Source organism: Zootoca vivipara, chromosome 3, assembly GCF_965207765.1.
Source record: "Zootoca vivipara chromosome 3, rZooViv2.hap1.1, whole genome shotgun sequence".
Classification (NCBI taxonomy): Eukaryota; Metazoa; Chordata; class Lepidosauria; order Squamata; family Lacertidae; genus Zootoca; species Zootoca vivipara.
The window spans coordinates 95,610,916-95,630,439 of record NC_142586.1 but is presented as its reverse complement, the minus strand read 5'-3'; the positions used below and the strand labels follow the sequence as shown (position 1 = coordinate 95,630,439).

At 46.9% G+C, this 19,524-nt stretch overlaps 1 protein-coding gene across 1 annotated transcript in view; it reads right to left on the bottom strand.

The window, feature by feature from the left end:
- Positions 1-600: 600 nt before the first annotated feature.
- The window catches only part of KCNH1 (potassium voltage-gated channel subfamily H member 1), a 128,720-nt gene continuing 109,796 nt past the window's right edge, over positions 601-19,524 (bottom strand). Inside the window, exons 9-10 of the mRNA XM_088667061.1 lie at positions 13,860-14,112; positions 601-837 (exon numbers count right to left, since the gene is read on the bottom strand). Of these exons, the coding sequence (XP_088523187.1) occupies positions 605-837; positions 13,860-14,112 (486 nt within the window). The 3' untranslated portion in view covers positions 601-604. The remainder of the gene's footprint in view (positions 838-13,859; positions 14,113-19,524) is intronic.

Here is a 19,524-nt window from a genome sequence, read left to right as displayed (position 1 = left end):
CACCAACTTGACACATTTTTTTAATATCATGCTTCATTGTAATTGACTCCAAGGTAATTTTATATTAGTTTGCAGGGCTGCAGAAAATTCTCTGGTAAACTGGTCAACACAGTGGTACCTTGGTTTACGAACTTGATCCATTCTGGAAGTCCATTCTCAAACCAAAGCATTCTTAAACCAAAGCGTGCTTTCCCATAGCAGCGGGGGACTCAATTTACAAATGGAACACACTCAACATGTTCTGCTTCCAAGGCAAAGTTCACAAACCAAAACACCTACTTCCAGGTTTGCAGCGTTCTTAATCCAAGCTGTTCATAAACTAAGCTGTTCTTAAACCAAGGTACCACTGTATATGGGTTGAATCCAACAAAATCCATGGAATCCCCAGTGCAAATTCCGGAACTGGGGAGGGGTGGGTGCAGGGAGTATGCAAAGTGAGGAAACAGAGGAGCAGATTGTTGCACAAATTACACCCCATTGTAGCACAGATATGCCTGTAGGTGAGTTGTTTACTGGTGAAGATAGTTGTATTATCCACATTTTTTTTTAAAAAAAATCCTAACAGCATCAATCACAAAGGAAAAGAGCCGACCTGAGACTATCCTTATATACTTCTCTTAAGTACACAATAACCCCTTACCCTTTTCCTCAGGTTGTAGGTCAAGATGAGGTTCCTGGAGAAAGAGTGTGAGAAGGCCGTGTAGAACTCCAGCACCTTCTGTAAGGCATCTCTCTTGATCACGTGAAGGTCACAGTATGTCAGAGCCCTTACGTTAGCACAAGACTGGGCGAGGGTAGTTTCTTTCCAGAAGACATCCCCAAAAACGTCTCCTTTGCCTAGGAGAAGACAACAGCAATAATATCCACAATCAAAGGATTGCCTCAGCACCATGACTCAAACAGCAAGAGCAAAACATTTCCACAAGAGGTTTCTTTCTTTCTTTCTTTCTTTCTTTCTTTCTTTCTTTCTTTCTTTCTTTCTTTCTTTCTTTCTTTTTACTGAAAGTGCATTTCTCATTTCATTCCATGTTCTGAACACACACTTTTAACAGGGCCCTCTGGTTGGAGTTCAGGGACAAGATCCAAAGATCAGGGACATCCCTGTACGCGGTGACGTGCTGCCAACAACCTTCTTCCCCAGTTGGTGCTGTCAGGCCTGATTTAAATGAGAACCCAAGGACATAAGGAAACATTTCCCATGTGGTCACTCTCTCATTTAAACCAACCCATCAGCTGGTTCTGGTTCTGTGTAAGCATGCAGATTGTAGTACACTTGGTAGAGTTGATTTTTGATTTGATATTTGTATTCCACTTTTCCAACAACAATGTTGGGTTCAAAGCGGAACACAATCATCATCTTTAAAATATGCAAACATTACAGTCCCTATAATCCTATCAAAAACACAATAGCAGAAAAAATAAGGCTGATAAAACAAATTAAATGCAAACTCATAGTGCTTCAAAATACATAAGGAAGAACGCTTATCATGCTGAGGAAAGGAAACAGCCAGCATTTTTCAAGATAGACGTTTCAGACAATTTATCTTCCTGGGCTTGTATTCTTTTTGTATGCTGTACCTATAATAGGACACACAGTCTAGAGAGGTAGATGCTGGATGCTGGATGCTACATAGGCAACTGGCAGTGTTGAGATGTAACACTAAACCATGGCTTAGCACTGCGTCAATGGGCCACAGCAAGCCACAGACCTATGTGCGCCCTCCTCTCATGTGCAGCCAGAAAAAGAACCCCAGCGGCATTTATTTTCAGCTTCTCTGCATCTCAGCTCGTTGTTGAAGCCAAAGTGGGAATCAACTAATCATTCTCAGTGTCAAAACAAGCCAATTTCAAACCATGGTTTCCGAAGCTGCCTTGTTTAACCACAGTAAGTGTGCAAGCCCTGATCCCCAATTTGCATTCAGCAAAAAGCTGAGATTCAATTCAGATACAGCAATAAGCTGAGATTCAGGGAAAATACACCAAAGTCCTCTTTCCAGTCATGTGGCAAGAAAAGAGGAAAGAGTGTATGATTTCAAGGCTTCCTGCAGCTCATTCACATAATGCATGTATCAAATATAAAAAGCAAATGAACCGTACAAGTCCAGTAAGAACATTAAAACAATATAAACCAGTTCAACAACTACACCCCTAAACTGCAAACATTAGTGGCCTAGTCAAGGTGGACCCAAGACATTTTGGTGCCTGAGGCAAAGGACAAGATTGTACTCTCCCATTCTATATACAGAACCAAGTGAACTGGCAATAGGAGAGGGACCTTCAGCCAGTGTGGTGTAGTGGTTAAGAGCGGTAGACTCGTAATCTGGGGAACCGGGTTCGCGTCTCCGCTCCTCCACATGCAGCTGCTGGGTGACCTTGGGCTAGTCACACTTCTCTGAAGTCTCTCAGCCCCACTCACCTCACAGAGTGTTTGTTGTGGGGGAGGAAGGGAAAGGAGAATGTTAGCCGCTTTGAGACTCCTTAAGGGGAGTGAAAGGCGGGATATCAAGTCCAAACTCTTCTTCTTCTTCTTCACTGCACCTGAAGGTAACAGGCTACCTTTAGGCACTGCTGAGGGAAGGGGGAGCTGTCCCCAGCCATCTGCCATCTCTGGTGGCTGCCTCATTATGTCTAATAGTAGGGTAATACGTCTAGAACCCACACCATTAAAGAGAAGCATACTTTAGCTAGCGCTGAAAATCAACAAATGTTGGCGCCAGGCAGTTTGGTGTAATATATGGTCACAGCTACTATGTATTCAGAGTTATGCGTACTCTAGACAAGCAGAATGCAGTGTTTTTCAAAGGCCAGCAGTCAATCAGCTGAATTGCTCCACAGAGCTCTGTGCTTAAAACTATCCAGTGGATTAGCATAAATCCATTTATCCAGTCTTAGCACTGGACTCAGAATTCTCAAGCTTGCAAAATTTTTAGTTAAACAACTCTGCAGGGCCGGCTCTAGGTAGACCCCCGGTGGCGCAGGGCACCACAGCGCCGGCCCGCCCGGTCCGCCGGTTTGACAACCGCGCTGTGCCTGCCCGCCCACCGCGCTGGGAAATGGGGCGGGGGGCGCCAGAGGGATCTGTCGCTCCACGGCGCCAGGGGCGCTTAAGACGGCCCTGCAACTCTGGTAACAGTGATTAACCCATTCAATTTAAAATGTGGGTTGCTTCCAATAATCTATAACGATCCATTCCATGTAAGATTCCTAATAAAAGTAATTTCTCCTGTTCAGTCAAGAAAATGTACCTTTATTCAACTTTGTAAAAATTCTAATTGTGCTAAGGCACTGATATTTAATTTGCCAATTAATTAATTAGAGTAATTTGTGTAAAGTAAGACAGTTAATAGCATAAAAAGAATGTTGAGTGTCAGCCTGCTGTTAATCCTTCAAAAATGGCTAACAACTTAAAAGCTGTCAATCTCTCTTTGCTCCTTTTTCTTTGCTGGGTGGCTAAACAGTGTAACTGGCAGTGTTGATAAAAGCCACCCTGAGCTTTTGATCTCCCACACAGTTTCTTCATATATGATTTAACCTGAATTCAATGGTGCTGCTTGATCTGTACCAGCATAAGAAGAGCACTGTCCCCTAAAAGTGTGTGGATAATTTTAAAAAGCTATTATTTACTTCTTTCATTTATTTGAAAACTAGGTGGCGCTGTGGTTAAACCACTGAGCCTAGGGCTTGCTGATCAGAAGGTCGGCGGTTCGAATCCCTGTGACGGGGTGAGCTCCCGTTGCTTGGTCCCAGCTCCTGCCAACCTACTAGTTCGAAAGCAGGTCAAAATGCAAGTAGATAAATAGGAACCGCTACAGTGGGAAGGTAAACAGCGTTTCCATGTGCTGCTCTGGTTTGCCAGAAGCGGCTTTGTCATGCTGGCCACATGACCTGGAAGCTATACGCCGGCTCCCTCGGCCAATAATGCGAGATGAGCGCGCAACCCCAGAGTCGGTCACGACTGGACCTAATAGTCAGGGGTCCCTTTACCTTTACCTACAATTACCCTTCATGTTCACATGAAGAAATATTGTATGGCCCAGGAAATCTTCAGAAAAATAAACAGAAATATTTTCTCCTCAGAATCTGAAAGAAGAGCCCTGTTGTCATGTGGCCATGTTCTATAAAGATATAATAACAAGATAAGGAGTCTATAGTATTCCTTGTCCATTGGGTAGATGCCAAATGACCAGTGGGTCCAACATAAACACTTAAGATTCAAAAATCTTTCCCTCGTGTCATATAATCATAGCTGCCAAGTCTCCCGTATTCGCCGGGAAATCTCCGTTTTCCCAGCTGTTCCTAGCTGGAAAAAAATGGATTTTTTTGTTTTTCCCTGGTTTATTCTGGCGCGGCGGCCATTTTGGAACTGGGCGGAGCATGCTCAGAAGCGACTTTTGATGCTGCTCTGCCCAGTTCCAAAATGGCTGCAGTGCGACTTCTGGCGCGGCGGCCATTTTGGAACTGGGCAAAGCAGCATCAAAAGTCACTTCTGAGCATGCTCTGCTCAGTTCCAAAATGGCAGCAGCGTTACTTCCAGTCTGCTACTTCTGGCCCGGTCCCTTATTTCTCCGACAGCAACTTGGCAGGTATGCATATAACAGAGCACATTATGCTAACAGATCAAAAATCAAATTGAAAGGCAGGAGTTTGCAATACAGGCACCCCCCCCCCCCCCGGTTTACGTGCGTTCAATATGTGTGCGACTGTGTATACGCACATCACACCGAACCCAGAAAGGGACCTGGAAACGTCATAAAGGCCTCCTTGATACATCAGTAAAAGGGTAGAGTGGGGTGATTGCAGACTCTTTCAATGGTTTTCAATTATACATGATTTTGCTGATGGTGCCTCAAAATGTAAATGGAGGGGCTGCCTGTATTTGGGTTGTATCCCCCTATTCAGGACAGACTCATTGAAAATAATGGGCATGGCTAACTTATTGATTTCAATAGGTCTACTGTGAGTATAACTTAGGGGGATACAGCCTTATGTGTGGGATCCACTTAACCAAGCTCTACCCCCTCTTGCCCCCATGTAACCCTGAAATTGGCTCTGGCCCCCAGAACAGCACACAGGGATATGAGAGGGGAAATCATTCCATTTGACAAACTGAAATGTTTGTGCAGACAATGTTTGTTCTGGTATAGAACTGCCCCCCTCAGATAAGATATCCTAGTATGGTCCTGTAGGTGTGGGGCATGAGCTCTTTAGTGCTTTGAAGATGGGGAGACTATGTTACATGTGTATGATTGGCAGTCATCCTTTGTATGTAGGTTGTTATATTGTTAAGTATGAGTGGTTGGTTGACAGAGATAACATTCAAAGTAGTAAATGACTGTTGTGGTTCTGTGCAACGGATGGTGAGTGAGATTGGGTGAGTGGCTACACGACTAATGTGTGTTATGTTGGTTGTAATTTTGCATTATACTGTCTTGTACTGCTCTCTGATTATTCATATCAATATGGATATTGTTTAAGTATTTGAGTGTTGTTGTTTTACAGAAATCATTCTTTATTGTACTTATTGTGTAGAGATGATAGAAAGGCAGACAGATAGATATGTACGTGTGTGTGTGTGTGTGTGTGTGTGTGTGTGCGTGCGTGTATACAGTGGTACCTCGACTTACGAATTTAATCCGTTCCAAACGGACCTTCGTAAGTCAAAAAATTAGTAAGTCGAAGCCAATGGGGGGGGGGAAATCAAAAAAATTCGTAAGCCGAAAAAATCCTATCTAAACTGCATCCAAAATGGCGGACGGAACTCTGTTCGTAACTCGAAACATTTGTAGGTCGAGTCATTCGTAAGTCGAGGTACCACTGTATATATATTGTGAACCCCTTTGAGATCTTCAGAAAGTAAGTGGTTGCTAAACGGAAATAATACATCAAATAAAATCCAGCTCCCTTGTATGGGGGTGGGGGCAAGGTTTAAATATCCCTGTGCCACATTATGAGTCTATCCCATTGAGCTGGGACTATCACCTTTGGCACTTCTGTGTAATAGATGTCCTTGGGGGGGGGGGGGTAAAGTAATAAACCAAAGCCGTTTCGGAGAAGCATTACAAGAACAATTCTGTCTGTATGCTTTAAGATTGCAATTAGATAAAATTAAACCAGCAGGGTTTTCTCCTTCTAGAGCAAATGGGCTATTTAACACCTTTCTTCTACAGAATGGAAGACACACACATTTCCACAAGGGGTAACATGGTTTTTTGAAAGAAAGGAAAATTCCTCGGGGATGATAACTTACTCTGGGAATCTGAGGACACGCAATCCATGTCATCTGCCTGTGCAATGTGCTGTCTTAATCAGAGGAAACAAATGAAACCACCCCAATCCCTGGTGACAGTAAACAAATTAAAATAGCTGGGTTTGCATAACAAATGCATGCATGGTCACACTACAATCATAACTTTAGTTGGTTTATTGATTTTATCTGCTTTATTATAGCTATTTTTTATTGAGGTGGAAATGGTTCCATACCAAACTGGAATTCTAAAAGGATCAGATTTTTTTAAAAAGTATTTTATTTAAATGCTTTAAATCGAATACCCCACTCCCCTTTGTACATAATGTTTCCTACTTAAAAAAAGGCATGTCCTAATGTGCTTTGCCACATCATTTCCAGCAAAAACTTCAGCACAGCAAGGGAGAAACAATGTTTAGTCAACAAAGATAGCATTTGCACTTTTCCAGTATTAGTGTAGAAATACTTCTGCATATGTTTACAATCTAATAATAGAGATATGCCTTGGTTTTGTAAAGCAGGGCTTTGATCAAGGGTAGTCAACATGGTGCCCTCCAGATATTGCTGGACTTCAAGCCCGATGGGCCCCAGCCAGGATTGGTAAAGTTATTGTAGTCTGTCCCTGAAGTTATCAAAGCTAGATGGACCCTTTTTGTGGCCTACCATGGGTCACATGAGGTAATATGTGCCTCCATTTATCAACATAAAGGTAGGTTAGGGTAAGAGAGTCTAATTGGTCCAAGGTCACCCAGTGAATTTCCTGGGTGGGTGGAGATCTCACAGGAGATCTTCAGAAGAGACTGGGCAGCCACCTGATGTAAATACTCTTGTTCTGGATTTCTAACTTGGAGCAGGAGGCTAGATGAGATCTCCCTTCCATTTTACAAATTTATGACTAGGCAGGGAACTGAACACAGATTTGCTTGGCCTAACTCCAAGATCCTATCCACTAGGCCAGACTGGTTCTCAAAAGATATCCTTCTAGCACAATGAATATCATTTGGAACTGAGATCACGCTTTCCTCTTAGGAACTGGGTAAACCTGATTTATAGTAATGTTATTATGCAAGAGAACGCAGCGTATTCAATAAGCCAAGAGCAATAAGCTCACCAAATGAAATACTGTTGTAGGAGGCTCAGCCTCCTAATTTCAGCGTAAAGTTGGCTCTCATAGCATTTAAAAAAATATTGCCTGTAAATTCATTCATATCTTTTTAAGGCACAAAGGACATTTTGCTCCTAAGTTACATAGATCATTCAGTCACAAAATAATAATACCGTGTTTCTCATATTTTAAGGCATCCCCAAAAAATAAGCCATGACAGGATTTCTAAGGGTTGGTGAAAAATAAGACATACCCCGAAAATAAGCCATGTCGTGTAGCCCCGACCGAGCGAGAGGCGAAGGCGCGGGACCCAGCAGGAGCTCCCTGCCTGCTTCCCCGAGCCGTCGCGCATCGGGGGACAGAGCCGAAGATCGGAGGGCGCTCCTTGCTGGGCTTGACAAGCCCGGCAAACAGCGCCCGCCGATCTTCGGACCTGTGCTGTGTGACAGGCAGGGGTGGGGGGAAGCGGAGATCGTTCTCCGCTCTCCCCCCACCCCCGCCTGTCACCAAAGATCGGCGGGCGCTCCTTGCTGGGCTTGACAAGCCCGGCAAACAGCGCCCGCCGATCTTCGGACCTGTCCTGTGTGACAGGCGGGGGTGGGGGGGGGAAGCGGAGATCGTTCTCCGCTCTCCCCCCACCCCCGCCTGTCACCAAAGATCGGCGGGCGCTGTTTGCTGGGCTTGACAAGCCCGGCAAACAGCGCCCGCCGATCTTCGGACCTGTCCTGTGTGACAGGCGGGGGTGGGGGGGAAGCGGAGATCGTTCTCCGCTCTCCCCCCACCCCCGCCTGTCACCAAAGATCGGCGGGCACTGTTTGCTGGGCTTGACAAGCCCGGCAAACAGCGCCCGCCGATCTTCGGACCTGTCCTGTGTGACAGGTGGGGGTGGGGGGGGAAGCGGAGATCGTTCTCTGCTCTCCGCCCACCCCCGCCTGTCACCGAAGATCGGCGGGCGCTCCTAGCTGGGCTTGACAAGCCCGGCAAACAGCGCCCGCCGATCTTCGGCCCTGTGCTGTGTGACAGGCGGGGGTGGGCGAGAAGCGGAGATCGTTCTCCGCTCTCCGCCCACCCCCGCCTGTCACCGAAGATCGGCGGGCGCTCCTAGCTGGGCTTGACAAGCCCGGCAAACAGCGCCCGCCGACCTGTGCTGTGTGGCAGGCGGGGTGGGGGGGAAGCGGAGATCGTTCTCCGCTCTCCGCCCACCCCCGCCTGTCACCGAAGATCGGCGGGCGCTGTTTGCTGGGCTTGACAAGCCCGGCAAACAGCGCCCGCCGATCTTCGGACCTGTCCTGTGTGACAGGCGGGGGTGGGGGGGAAGCGGAGATCGTTCTCCGCTCTCCCCCCACCCCCGCCTGTCACCAAAGATCGGCGGGCGCTCCTTGCTGGGCTTGACAAGCCCGGCAAACAGCGCCCGCCGATCTTCGGACCTGTCCTGTGTGACAGGGGGGGTGGGGGGGAAGCGGAGATCGTGCTCCGCTCTCCCCCCACCCCCGCCTGTCACCAAAGATCGGCGGGCGCTCCTTGCTGGGCTTGACAAGCCCGGCAAACAGCGCCCGCCGATCTTCGGACCTGTCCTGTGTGACAGGCGGGGGTGGGGGGGAAGCGGAGATCGTGCTCCGCTCTCCCCCCACCCCCGCCTGTCACCAAAGATCGGCGGGCGCTCCTTGCTGGGCTTGACAAGCCCGGCAAACAGCGCCCGCCGATCTTCGGACCTGTCCTGTGTGACAGGCGGGGGTGGGGGGGGAAGCGGAGATCGTTCTCCGCTCTCCCCCCACCCCCGCCTGTCACCAAAGATCGGCGGGCGCTCCTTGCTGGGCTTGACAAGCCCGGCAAACAGCGCCCGCCGATCTTCGGACCTGTCCTGTGTGACAGGCGGGGGTGGGGGGGAAGCGGAGATCGTTCTCCGCTCTCCCCCCACCCCCGCCTGTCACCAAAGATCGGCGGGCGCTCCTAGCTGGGCTTGACAAGCCCGGCAAACAGCGCCCGCCGACCTGTGCTGTGTGACAGGCGGGGGTGGGGGGGAAGCGGAGATCGTTCTCCGCTCTCCGCCCACCCCCGCCTGTCACCGAAGATCGGCGGGCGCTGTTTGCTGGGCTTGACAAGCCCGGCAAACAGCGCCTGCCGATCTTCGGACCTGTCCTGTGTGACAGGCGGGGGTGGGGGGGAAGCGGAGATCGTTCTCCGCTCTCCCCCCACCCCCGCCTGTCACCAAAGATCGGCGGGCGCTCCTTGCTGGGCTTGACAAGCCCGGCAAACAGCGCCCGCCGACCTTCGGACCTGTCCTGTGTGACAGGCGGGGGTGGGGGGGGAAGCGGAGATCGTTCTCCGCTCTCCCCCCACCCCCACCTGTCACCAAAGATCGGCGGGCGCTCCTTGCTGGGCTTGACAAGCCCGGCAAACAGCGCCTGCCGATCTTCGGACCTGTCCTGTGTGACAGGCGGGGGTGGGGGAGAAGCGGAGATCGTTCTCCGCTCTCCGCCCACCCCCGCCTGTCACCGAAGATCGGCGGGCGCTCCTAGCTGGGCTTGACAAGCCCGGCAAACAGCGCCCGCCGACCTGTGCTGTGTGGCAGGCGGGGTGGGGGGGAAGCGGAGATCGTTCTCCGCTCTCCGCCCACCCCCGCCTGTCACCGAAGATCGGCGGGCGCTGTTTGCTGGGCTTGACAAGCCCGGCAAACAGCGCCCGCCGATCTTCGGACCTGTCCTGTGTGACAGGCGGGGGTGGGGGGGAAGCGGAGATCGTTCTCCGCTCTCCCCCCACCCCCGCCTGTCACCAAAGATCGGCGGGCGCTCCTTGCTGGGCTTGACAAGCCCGGCAAACAGCGCCCGCCGATCTTCGGACCTGTCCTGTGTGACAGGGGGGGTGGGGGGGAAGCGGAGATCGTGCTCCGCTCTCCCCCCACCCCCGCCTGTCACCAAAGATCGGCGGGCGCTGTTTGCTGGGCTTGACAAGCCCGGCAAACAGCGCCCGCCGATCTTCGGCCCTGTGCTGTGTGACAGGCGGGGGTGGGGGAGAAGCGGAGATCGTTCTCCGCTCTCCCCCCATCCCCGCCTGTCACCGAAGATCGGCGGGCGCTCCTTGCTGGGCTTGACAAGCCCGGCAAACAGCGCCCGCGTGCACTTTATTAAAAAATAAGACATCCCTCAAAAATAAGCCATGTCGTGTTTTTTTGAAGAAAAAATTAATATAAGACATGACTTATAATATGAGAAACACGGTAATAATAATAATAATAATAATAATAATAATAATAATAATAAATGCAGTTTATTTCTCAGTTGCAAGATGGGATAAGAGCATAACTCCTAACAGAAAAGCACATTCCATTAAAATGGAAATGGAGAGATTATAGTTTAGTGAACACATTCCCCCTCCCCTTTCAAGTACAATTTTCACAATGACTGCTATTCAAAATCCTGAGGGGTGCTGCTGAATAATCAGAATGCAAAATTTGTGGAATGGGCCAATTAGTATTAAGACTATTGACCTGTGTTCTTAACTGACCCATCAACAGTAGAGCCACTGTCTTTGTTAATGACAGTTATAACCACAGAGTGATCCTTCAGCAGCCCTAAAGTGTGGTCTCCTCCATCCAACTGGTCTTGAGTACAATCCTATATGTGTAAGCAGAACCGGCCCGCCCATGAGACATACTGAGGCAGCTGCCTTGGGTGACAGAATCCAAGAGGTTGCACCACTGCAGGTGCCCCTGCTGCTGGATAAGCAAGAAGCATTGGTGGTGGCTTCCAGGTTCTGGTGAGATCTTGTGAGAGCCCTGCAAAATCTCGTTGGAAGCTGCTGCCACAGCTCCTTACTACTCCAGTAATGGTGGAAGGGTCTGTGTCACCCCTTGGATTCTGCCACCCATGTTGGAACCCATAAGCTGCAGCCACACAACTCTGGTAAGTGAGGCTTCAGTGGGGGGTAGGAACAGGACAGGCTGGCCCTGTGTGTAAGCAAGGAATCTTTTTCAGCCCAAAGGCAACATGTGTAGAGGAAAACTAAGATGACCATGGGTCTGGAAACCAAGCCTTATGACAAACAGCTGAAGGAACTGGGTCTGTTTAGAATGGAAAAGAGGATACGAAGAGGAGGTATGATAGCCATCTTCAAATGTCTAAAGGGCTGTCACATGGAAGATGGAGCAAGCTTACTTTCTCCTGTTCCTGAGGCTAGGACCCAAGCCAATGGCTTCAAGTTACAAGGAAGGAGATTCCAACTAAACATTAGGAAGAAATTTCTGACGCTAAGAGCTGTTTGACAGTGGAACAGTCTCCCTCAGGAGGTTGTGGGTCCTCCTTCCTCAGAGGATTTTAAGCAGAGATTGGATGGCCATCTGTCATGGATGCCTTAGTTGAGATTCCTAGATGATCCTCAGGGTCCCTTCCAACTCTACCTTTCTATGATTCCCTCTTGGGCCACCTTCTGGGGGCTGCATAATCAATCCAGGCAAGAAAGAGGAGCCCTTACAGAATTAGATTCCAGCCAAGCAACAAAACCCAGGAAGGGAGAGAATGCGAGGTCTGGTGTGAGGTGTGGCCTAGGGATGGAATGGGGCCCCAAAGGCCAGATAGAGGATCAGGGAGGGAGGGGATGACGACATGAAAGGGGACTGTTGGCAGCACCAGGCTTGGAAGAGGGAGACATCCGCATACTGTGACTGAGACTATTTATATATGCCTTTCAAAGAATTTGCTGCCCCCACTCTGCAAATAAATAAAATAAAAATTGGCTGAACCAGAATGCAAGCAGTCTTTTGGGTACCTAGTTGAGAGAGAGAGAGAGAAATTCAGATACAAATGCAAGGCAGCTTCCCTATGTAAAAGAAAGAGAGGAGGAAATTGGGAGGGGGGAGGGAGAGAAACAACATCTAAGGGGTTTGCTCTATAGTATATTGTTCTGTCTCCTCTCTTTCCTGACTGTATATTGCCTTTTAAGTGATAGCTACATTTGTTCTGAAAGATTTTTTGCCTCTTCGTCCAGGGCACGGAAACTCAAGGGCCACCTCTGATCCTCTGGAAAAAGTCTGCCGGTGAGCACCAGACCAGAGGCACTGTTAGGAATCTGCACCCTGTCCAGTGGGGCAAAAGGGGACTGCCTCTGGTTCAGGGAAAAGCCCTCATCCGAGTCACGCACGGCACCAGAAATGTTAGGCGGATGACTGGCTTCCCAAATTGACCAGACGAAATCCAAGGCAGTTTAACAGATTTTATTGGTTTGTCGGACAAAACAATATGGAGCAGCAGGGGAAAAACCATTCCTCATTCTGCCCGACCCTTGTCCATGTACAGAGAGATTTTATAGAGTGAAGGTCCGCCTTATTGCAGTATCTCATCAACCAATCAAGAGAGAGCACTCCAAGATGCAAAGTCATCCACCCAACTCTACTAGGTGGCGTTATGTACCTGGTACCTTCATACATGTGTCTATCTGGAATTTTACAGGCACAATTGTGGTTGCCCTACTTAGAACTTGTGGTGGGCTACATCCTCTATAGTATGATGGAACAGAACATCTTGTGGCTACAAACAGAGAAGTGCTGTCTAATTTACTTTCTATCAGAGACGGAGAGATTTTGAAAATGGAGTTCCTCTTGCTCTCACAGTGTTCCAAGGTAGGCCTCTGGCCTTCACTCCTTCAATTTAAGGTTGCTAGGCTGCTGGTTTTTCTGCAAGGCTAATGTGAGCAACAGACGCTGCAGCACATCTCTGTGAGATTTTACTTTACCATTAGAAAGGTGTGATAGAATCACATCACCACCTGAAGGCCGGATCAGCCTTGTTACTCATCTACAACTTATGGGTTATCACATGGTCTTTCCCTCCTTGCTTTGCTTCCACTGCGTTGAAGTGCAAAACCTTTTTATGTGCTTAGTGCCCTCATTGTGTGGCTGAACTTTCTGGCTAAAAATAGAGCAAATCTACATTTCAAAATACTTTGGGCTTTGCTTGACAGAATAGGTTTTAATGTTCTTTAATGCTTCTATGCTGTTAATGATGCCTGGAAATACTGTGTTAAACAACAGCATTGCAATAAATATATCCAAAATGGGATGGGGGGGGCGGGGAGAGAGGGCTAGATGGGTCCCTTACTTCCCATGAATTCTAAGTTATGGATGACCACCACTAGCTGCATGCTTCTCCCCAGCTATATGATTAATAATAATAATAATAATAATAATTTATTTATTATTCTATTGGGGGGGAAAACACATTCCCTCTTTTTCAGAGGAACTCAAGGTGGCTAACAATTTCCCACTTTACCCTGTATTTGTTTCTGTGTTTCTGTTCCACTGCAGTTCAGCTTCCGACATCCCTAGTAACAAATCTCAATACCCAAACAATATTTCCAATAAAAACAATCTCTAAGCGAAACTCAAACAAAACAGCCGATTTTTTTTAAAGCAACAAATGAAAGAAAGAAGCTACACAGGAATTCACTTTCAGAATAAATATTGTCATTTGGTACACAAATGGGAACACAAAGACAGAATGTAATGGGAGAACCTACCCAAAATTGCAACAACTTCATCATCCTGGATAACTTCCAAGGATCCCGAAACCACAAAGCAAAGATTGTCCACGCTCTCTCCAGCATGATATATGAGATCCCCTGGAGCACAGTGCACCGTCTGAAATTCCATAGCAAGAGCTCGCAGACACCCATCGCTGGCCAGCCTAAACGCAGGGTGCTCTTTAAAAACTTTCCGATTCAGATGAACGCAGATGTCCGCTCGCATGTCCTTAGGGCAAATCTGCAAAACCTGGGACAACATTACAAGAATCAACCGCTGCAAGAGATCTGAGTGTGCTACATCCACTGTGTGCTGTCATTATGACAATATTTTATTTTCTTTAAAAAGCATCGTGTGCTTGCGCAGAAGATTCATTTTGGCTTCCTGTTGGCTAGCCAACTTACAATTGGCTAAATTCATGTTCCTGCTTCTTTGCTCTTTTGGACAAAGCAATGGAATCTAGCCATCTGTCTCTTAAGCGATGTGAATCCCTAATAACAACCCCGTTTTTAGCTATTTGCCTTTGAATTTGGAATCCTCTGCATCTACCTATGTGCATGGAAGCCGTGACACTGCTCAGCAGATGTTTGTTTTTATAAAATAAACTGAAACATCTCCAACTGCCAAGATAGCAGACAGAAAATAATTAATAGTAATCATTAAGTCTCATTGGGAATGGTGGCAGCTGCTGAAGTTATAATTGCAAATGTTAAACAGGAATCTGCCAGGGAATGCAAAGTTAGAAAATTAGTTTTAAAAGTGCAGCCCTCATTGACCCTGAAATTCCCACACCAGCCTCAACATTAAATTAAAAAGCTCTTCAATATTAAGGCAGAAAATATCTGTACAAGGCCAAGAAGAAAACAGTTATTTAGGCCAAACACATTTTTTGATAAGAAACTGAACTACCAAGATAATAGTCAAAGGGTTGTTTTTTTTTTAAGTCAGTGAAATCAATAGAACAGAATACATATCACATACTTAAATAGAGCATGCAATTGAAACAGCAAATAAATGCTTAAACTTTTTGGAATGTATCAGGGGGCTTTCAAATTCCTTTGTCATGAGAAAACCAATTAACCTACAGTAGCAAATCATCATCACCTACCTGGCAGGAGGAGAGAGAGATGTGGCCAAACACACATTGGCTGCCTTGCTAAGATTACACCCCCCCAATCCCCCCAAAATTGTAGCTCACATCCAAGACCTGGCACATGCTTAAATCTCTCTAATAAGGTTAGCTTCGGTTGGATTCTTTTTATGTTTTATTTGCATTTTGTTTAAAACTCATTTTATTGAAACCTCCAATTTCCATTCATGGTCAAACCAGCGCAGAAGAGTGGTATCATTGCATCAGTGGACAAACACAATAGCATCTTCATAGCTGCCAAGTTATCCCTTTTTTTAAGGGAAATTCCCTTATGCTGAATAGGCTTCCTCGTGAGAAAAGGGAAAACTTGGCAGCTATGAGCATCTTAGAGTAGTTGCTACCATTCAAATGCCTAGGAAAAAAGTTTGCTTATTGCTGATTATTTTTATTCCTCTAGAGAAGAATAACCTTTTTCTCAAAATACACTCAGATGTGGAATTTCCCAACAAATGCTGGCATCTGCCATTGCCTTAGGGCAGGGGTCAGGAAACTTTTTCAGCAGGGGGCCGGTCCACTGTCTCTCAGACCTTGTGGGGGCCCGACTATATTTTTTTGGGGGGAAATGCCCCACAAGTAACCCAGAGATGCTTTTTAAATAAAAGGACACATTCTACTCATGTAAAAACGTCCACGGGCCGGATTTAGAAGGTGATTGGGCTGCATCCGGCCCCCGAGCCTTAGTTTGGGAACCCCTGCCTTAGGGCAACTGTAAATATGGCAACTATCCTTAGAATAAACTTGTTTTACTAATATCCTTGTCTAACATACCTTTGCTTAATGGTAAGGAACTAGAACTTATCTGGGAAACATAGGATTTTTGAGTTATTTTATTGTTATTTATAAAAGTATTTGTATACAGTGGTACCTCAGTTTGCGACTGCAATCCATTCCACAGAGACGGTCGCTCGCCGAAGGCACACTTTTGCGCGTGCATGAAGCACCGATAGAGTGCTTCTGCGCACGCGCGAGCTGCGCAGATCGCTTATGCGCACCCGACGCTGCGGAACCAGATGTAAACACTTCTGGGTCCGTGGCGGTTGCTGGCCAAAGCGGTTGCTGGCCAAGGTAGGCATGAACCGAGGTTTGACTGTACCGCCAATACATACAATGGCAATGTATAGCAATATATACAATGAAATATAAAAATGACACAAAACAATTGTTAAAGTGTCTGGCTGATCAAAAAAATAAAATAAACATAAAACATCTAAAAGAAAATGTCTGAAAATCAAATACAAGGTACCTGCCAAATCTCTGAACGATACTAGTAACACTTCCTTTCAAATTTACACAACAACCACCACTTGCCTTCTGCGACAAATTATACTGTAAATGGCTTACAAAACATAAAACTAAGAATCATTTATAAATCTACAACAAAACAATAAAATACTAGGATTGTTGCCTTTCATCAACATACATGTTTAAATGTAGCCAAAACTGTTCAGCCCATTAAGGTGGCACTGTGGTTTAAACACTGAGACTCTTATGCTTGCTGATCAGAAGGTAGCAGTTTGAATCCACATGACGGGGTGAGTTCCCGTTGCTCTGTCCCAGCTCCTGCCAACCTAGCAATTCAAAAGCATACCAGCGCAAGTAGATAAATAGGTACCGCTGCAGTGGGAAGGTAAATAGCGTTTCTGTGCACTGTGTTCCATTGCACCAGAAGTGGTTTAGTCATGCTGGCCATATGACCCAGAATGCTGTCCGTAGACAAACGCTGGCTCCCTTGGCCTGAAAGTGGAGACGAGCACCACAACCCACAGTTGAATTCGACTGGACTTAGCCATCCAGGTGTCCTTTATCTTTACCTTACCTTACATTTGCAAAATAAATCAATAATGCTTAAATTAGCTTTTACTGTTTCAGTTTCTCTATACCCTCTGCACCTCACCAAGCAGGTAAAATAAAAGCATAGTGATTTAGGGGATAAATTCACCTTCAAAATATTTGCTTAGAGGGGTGTATTACATGACACACATCAGTAGTGACAGCAATGCAGGAGTGTAGAAATCACATTATGATTTATTCATTCCACAATGTTCTTGAAGTTGTGTTTGTATGCAAATTCAGTGGAGCTTGAGAATTGGACTTTAGTATTTATGGGCTGGTATTGTCATTACTCAAGTCTTAAATTTGTTAGCCTCTGCTATCAACATAGGCTTCTTCTTTTTTTAACATGATAAACTCCACTGCCTATGATAGGAATATGTCAATTACAGAAATCTATCAGAATAAATCTCTTCTAATAGTCTAAGAATTGAATATTTCTTTATATTTATTAAAGCAATTCTTCAAGGTAAAAATGGATAGTTGTGATCCAATAACCTTTGCATTCTTCTCATGAAAATGCCTTTGGTGCAACAGGGCAGAAGTTTGTTTTAAAATTAGCCCACCTTTTGTTGCCAAGATGAAGACACCCAACCCTCAGGACAGCTAATGAAGTTAAAAAAATAAAAATAAAGAAAAGATGTTAAATAGAGGAAACTGAGGATGCTTTTCAAGTCATGACTGAATAGATATGTTGCATGAGAACATAAGAAGACCCTGTTGGATCAAGCAATGGGCCATGCAGTCCAGAATCCTCTTCTCACAGTGGCCAACAAAATGCCTGTAGGGAACCCACAAGCAGGACTCAAGCACAAGAGCCCTCACTCACCCAGCTGTTTCTAGCAACTGGTATCTGGAAGCATGGATTGCCTCCAACTGTGGAGGCAGAGCATAGCCATCCCAGTCAGAAGCCGTTGATAGCTTTATCCTCTATGACTTTGTCTAACCCTCTTTCAATGCCATCCAAGTTGGTGGCCTTTATTGCCTGCTGCAGCAGCGAGTTCCATAGCTCAATTATTCTGCATATGCAATGGACAGGGACTTGCCCTCTCAGACAAGGAGTTAAGGTGTGGAAGCAAGTGCCAGTTGAAGCAACAGCATTCGTATTTAATAAAATTCACCAACAATTTGGAGCCAGAGAAGCTATTTTTCTGGATTTGTGGATTTGTTTATTTAGTACACAGAGAATGTACTCAAGACACCATTCATTGGGTTCACGGGTGTCCAGTTCCATGGAGATGGCCACTATTGCAAGTATGGTATTTGTGCTTTTATCTTGTGACCCCTGAGATCTTCAAATGAAGGACAGTATATTAATAGTAGCAGGCATAGTAATGGAAGGCTAGGCAAAGCAGAATCAGCACCTTGGAGAGGGACCTACATAGATGTGGATTTTAGGAGCCGTTTGTGATCCCTCAGCTGTGTCTTGGAACAACTAGCAGATCTTTATAGCCTGGGCTATAGGTATTAATTGACTAGAATCCCACCCCCACCCCACCCCCCGTTGTGAATTGGTCAGTTAGTTGGCTTCTTCTAGGGCTTGGGGTTCCAGCCTGTGGTGATATCTCCTCTGGACTCTCCTGATCCTCTAGATCAGGCATCCCCAAACTGCGGCCCTCCAGATGTTTTGGCCTACAACACCCATGATCCCTAGCTAACAGGACCGGTGGTCGGGGAAGATGGGAATTGTAGTCCAAAACATCTGGAGGGCCAAAGTTTGGGGATGCCTGCTCTAGATAGTCTGCGGCAGAGGTCTCTCCTCAACGTTCAGGGAAGGAGAGGAAGCTGGTTGTGCCTCTTCATTGGACAATTGAGGGAGTGGGTTCATTTTCTCCTCAGGGCTGCTGTCAGAGGAGAACTCTGTCTGTGGCCGTAACATCCATAGGAATCTTGGTCTGCGGCCGTCCATATAAAGACCTGCTAAGTTTCATCACGGCTGATATATCATGTCCTTCCCAAATACTTAAACCCCTTAGATAACTACATCTCCCAAATTCTCTTGGCTGTATTAGTCACCACAATGGGCAATGGGTGAATGGAGAAGGAGGGGAGGAAGGAAATAAATCTGTGCTGCTAGGTTGCATTGCAACATTCTTCACATTTCCCCATATTTTTCTCAATGAAAATTACAAAGCCACTATGTGGAGAAAACGTCAGAGAACTCAGACATCTCTACCGTGTTTCTCACATTATAAAACATCCCTACAAAATAAGGCATGGCAGGATTTTTCTGAGGTGGCAAAATATAAGGCATACCTCAAAAATAAGCCATACCGCAGGTCTGTGGCAAAGAAGAGGAAAAGGAAGGGGGCTGCTCGGAACCGGCTGCTGCTGCTGCGTTAACCCCCGGGACCCGGCTACAGCCTTTGCACGCGGCGCGCGAAGCCCCGGGACCTGGCTGCAGCCTTTGCACGTGCCGCGCGAAGCCCCGCTTGCAGACAGGCAGGCGTGCGAACGAACGAGGGAGGTGAGGAAATGGCCAGGAGAGGTTTCCCACCCACCCCTCCTCCTCCCTTGGCCTTCACATACGGTAGCTGGGCAGCCAGCTCTAACTACGGTATGGACTTTTTACCTCAGGCGGGGAAAAGGGGTGGGGGTCGGTTGGCGGCGAGGGAGGGGCGGAAGGAATCTGAGGGGTTGCATGCTGACGCGCATCTTGCCCCCGCCGCACAAAGCGGGTT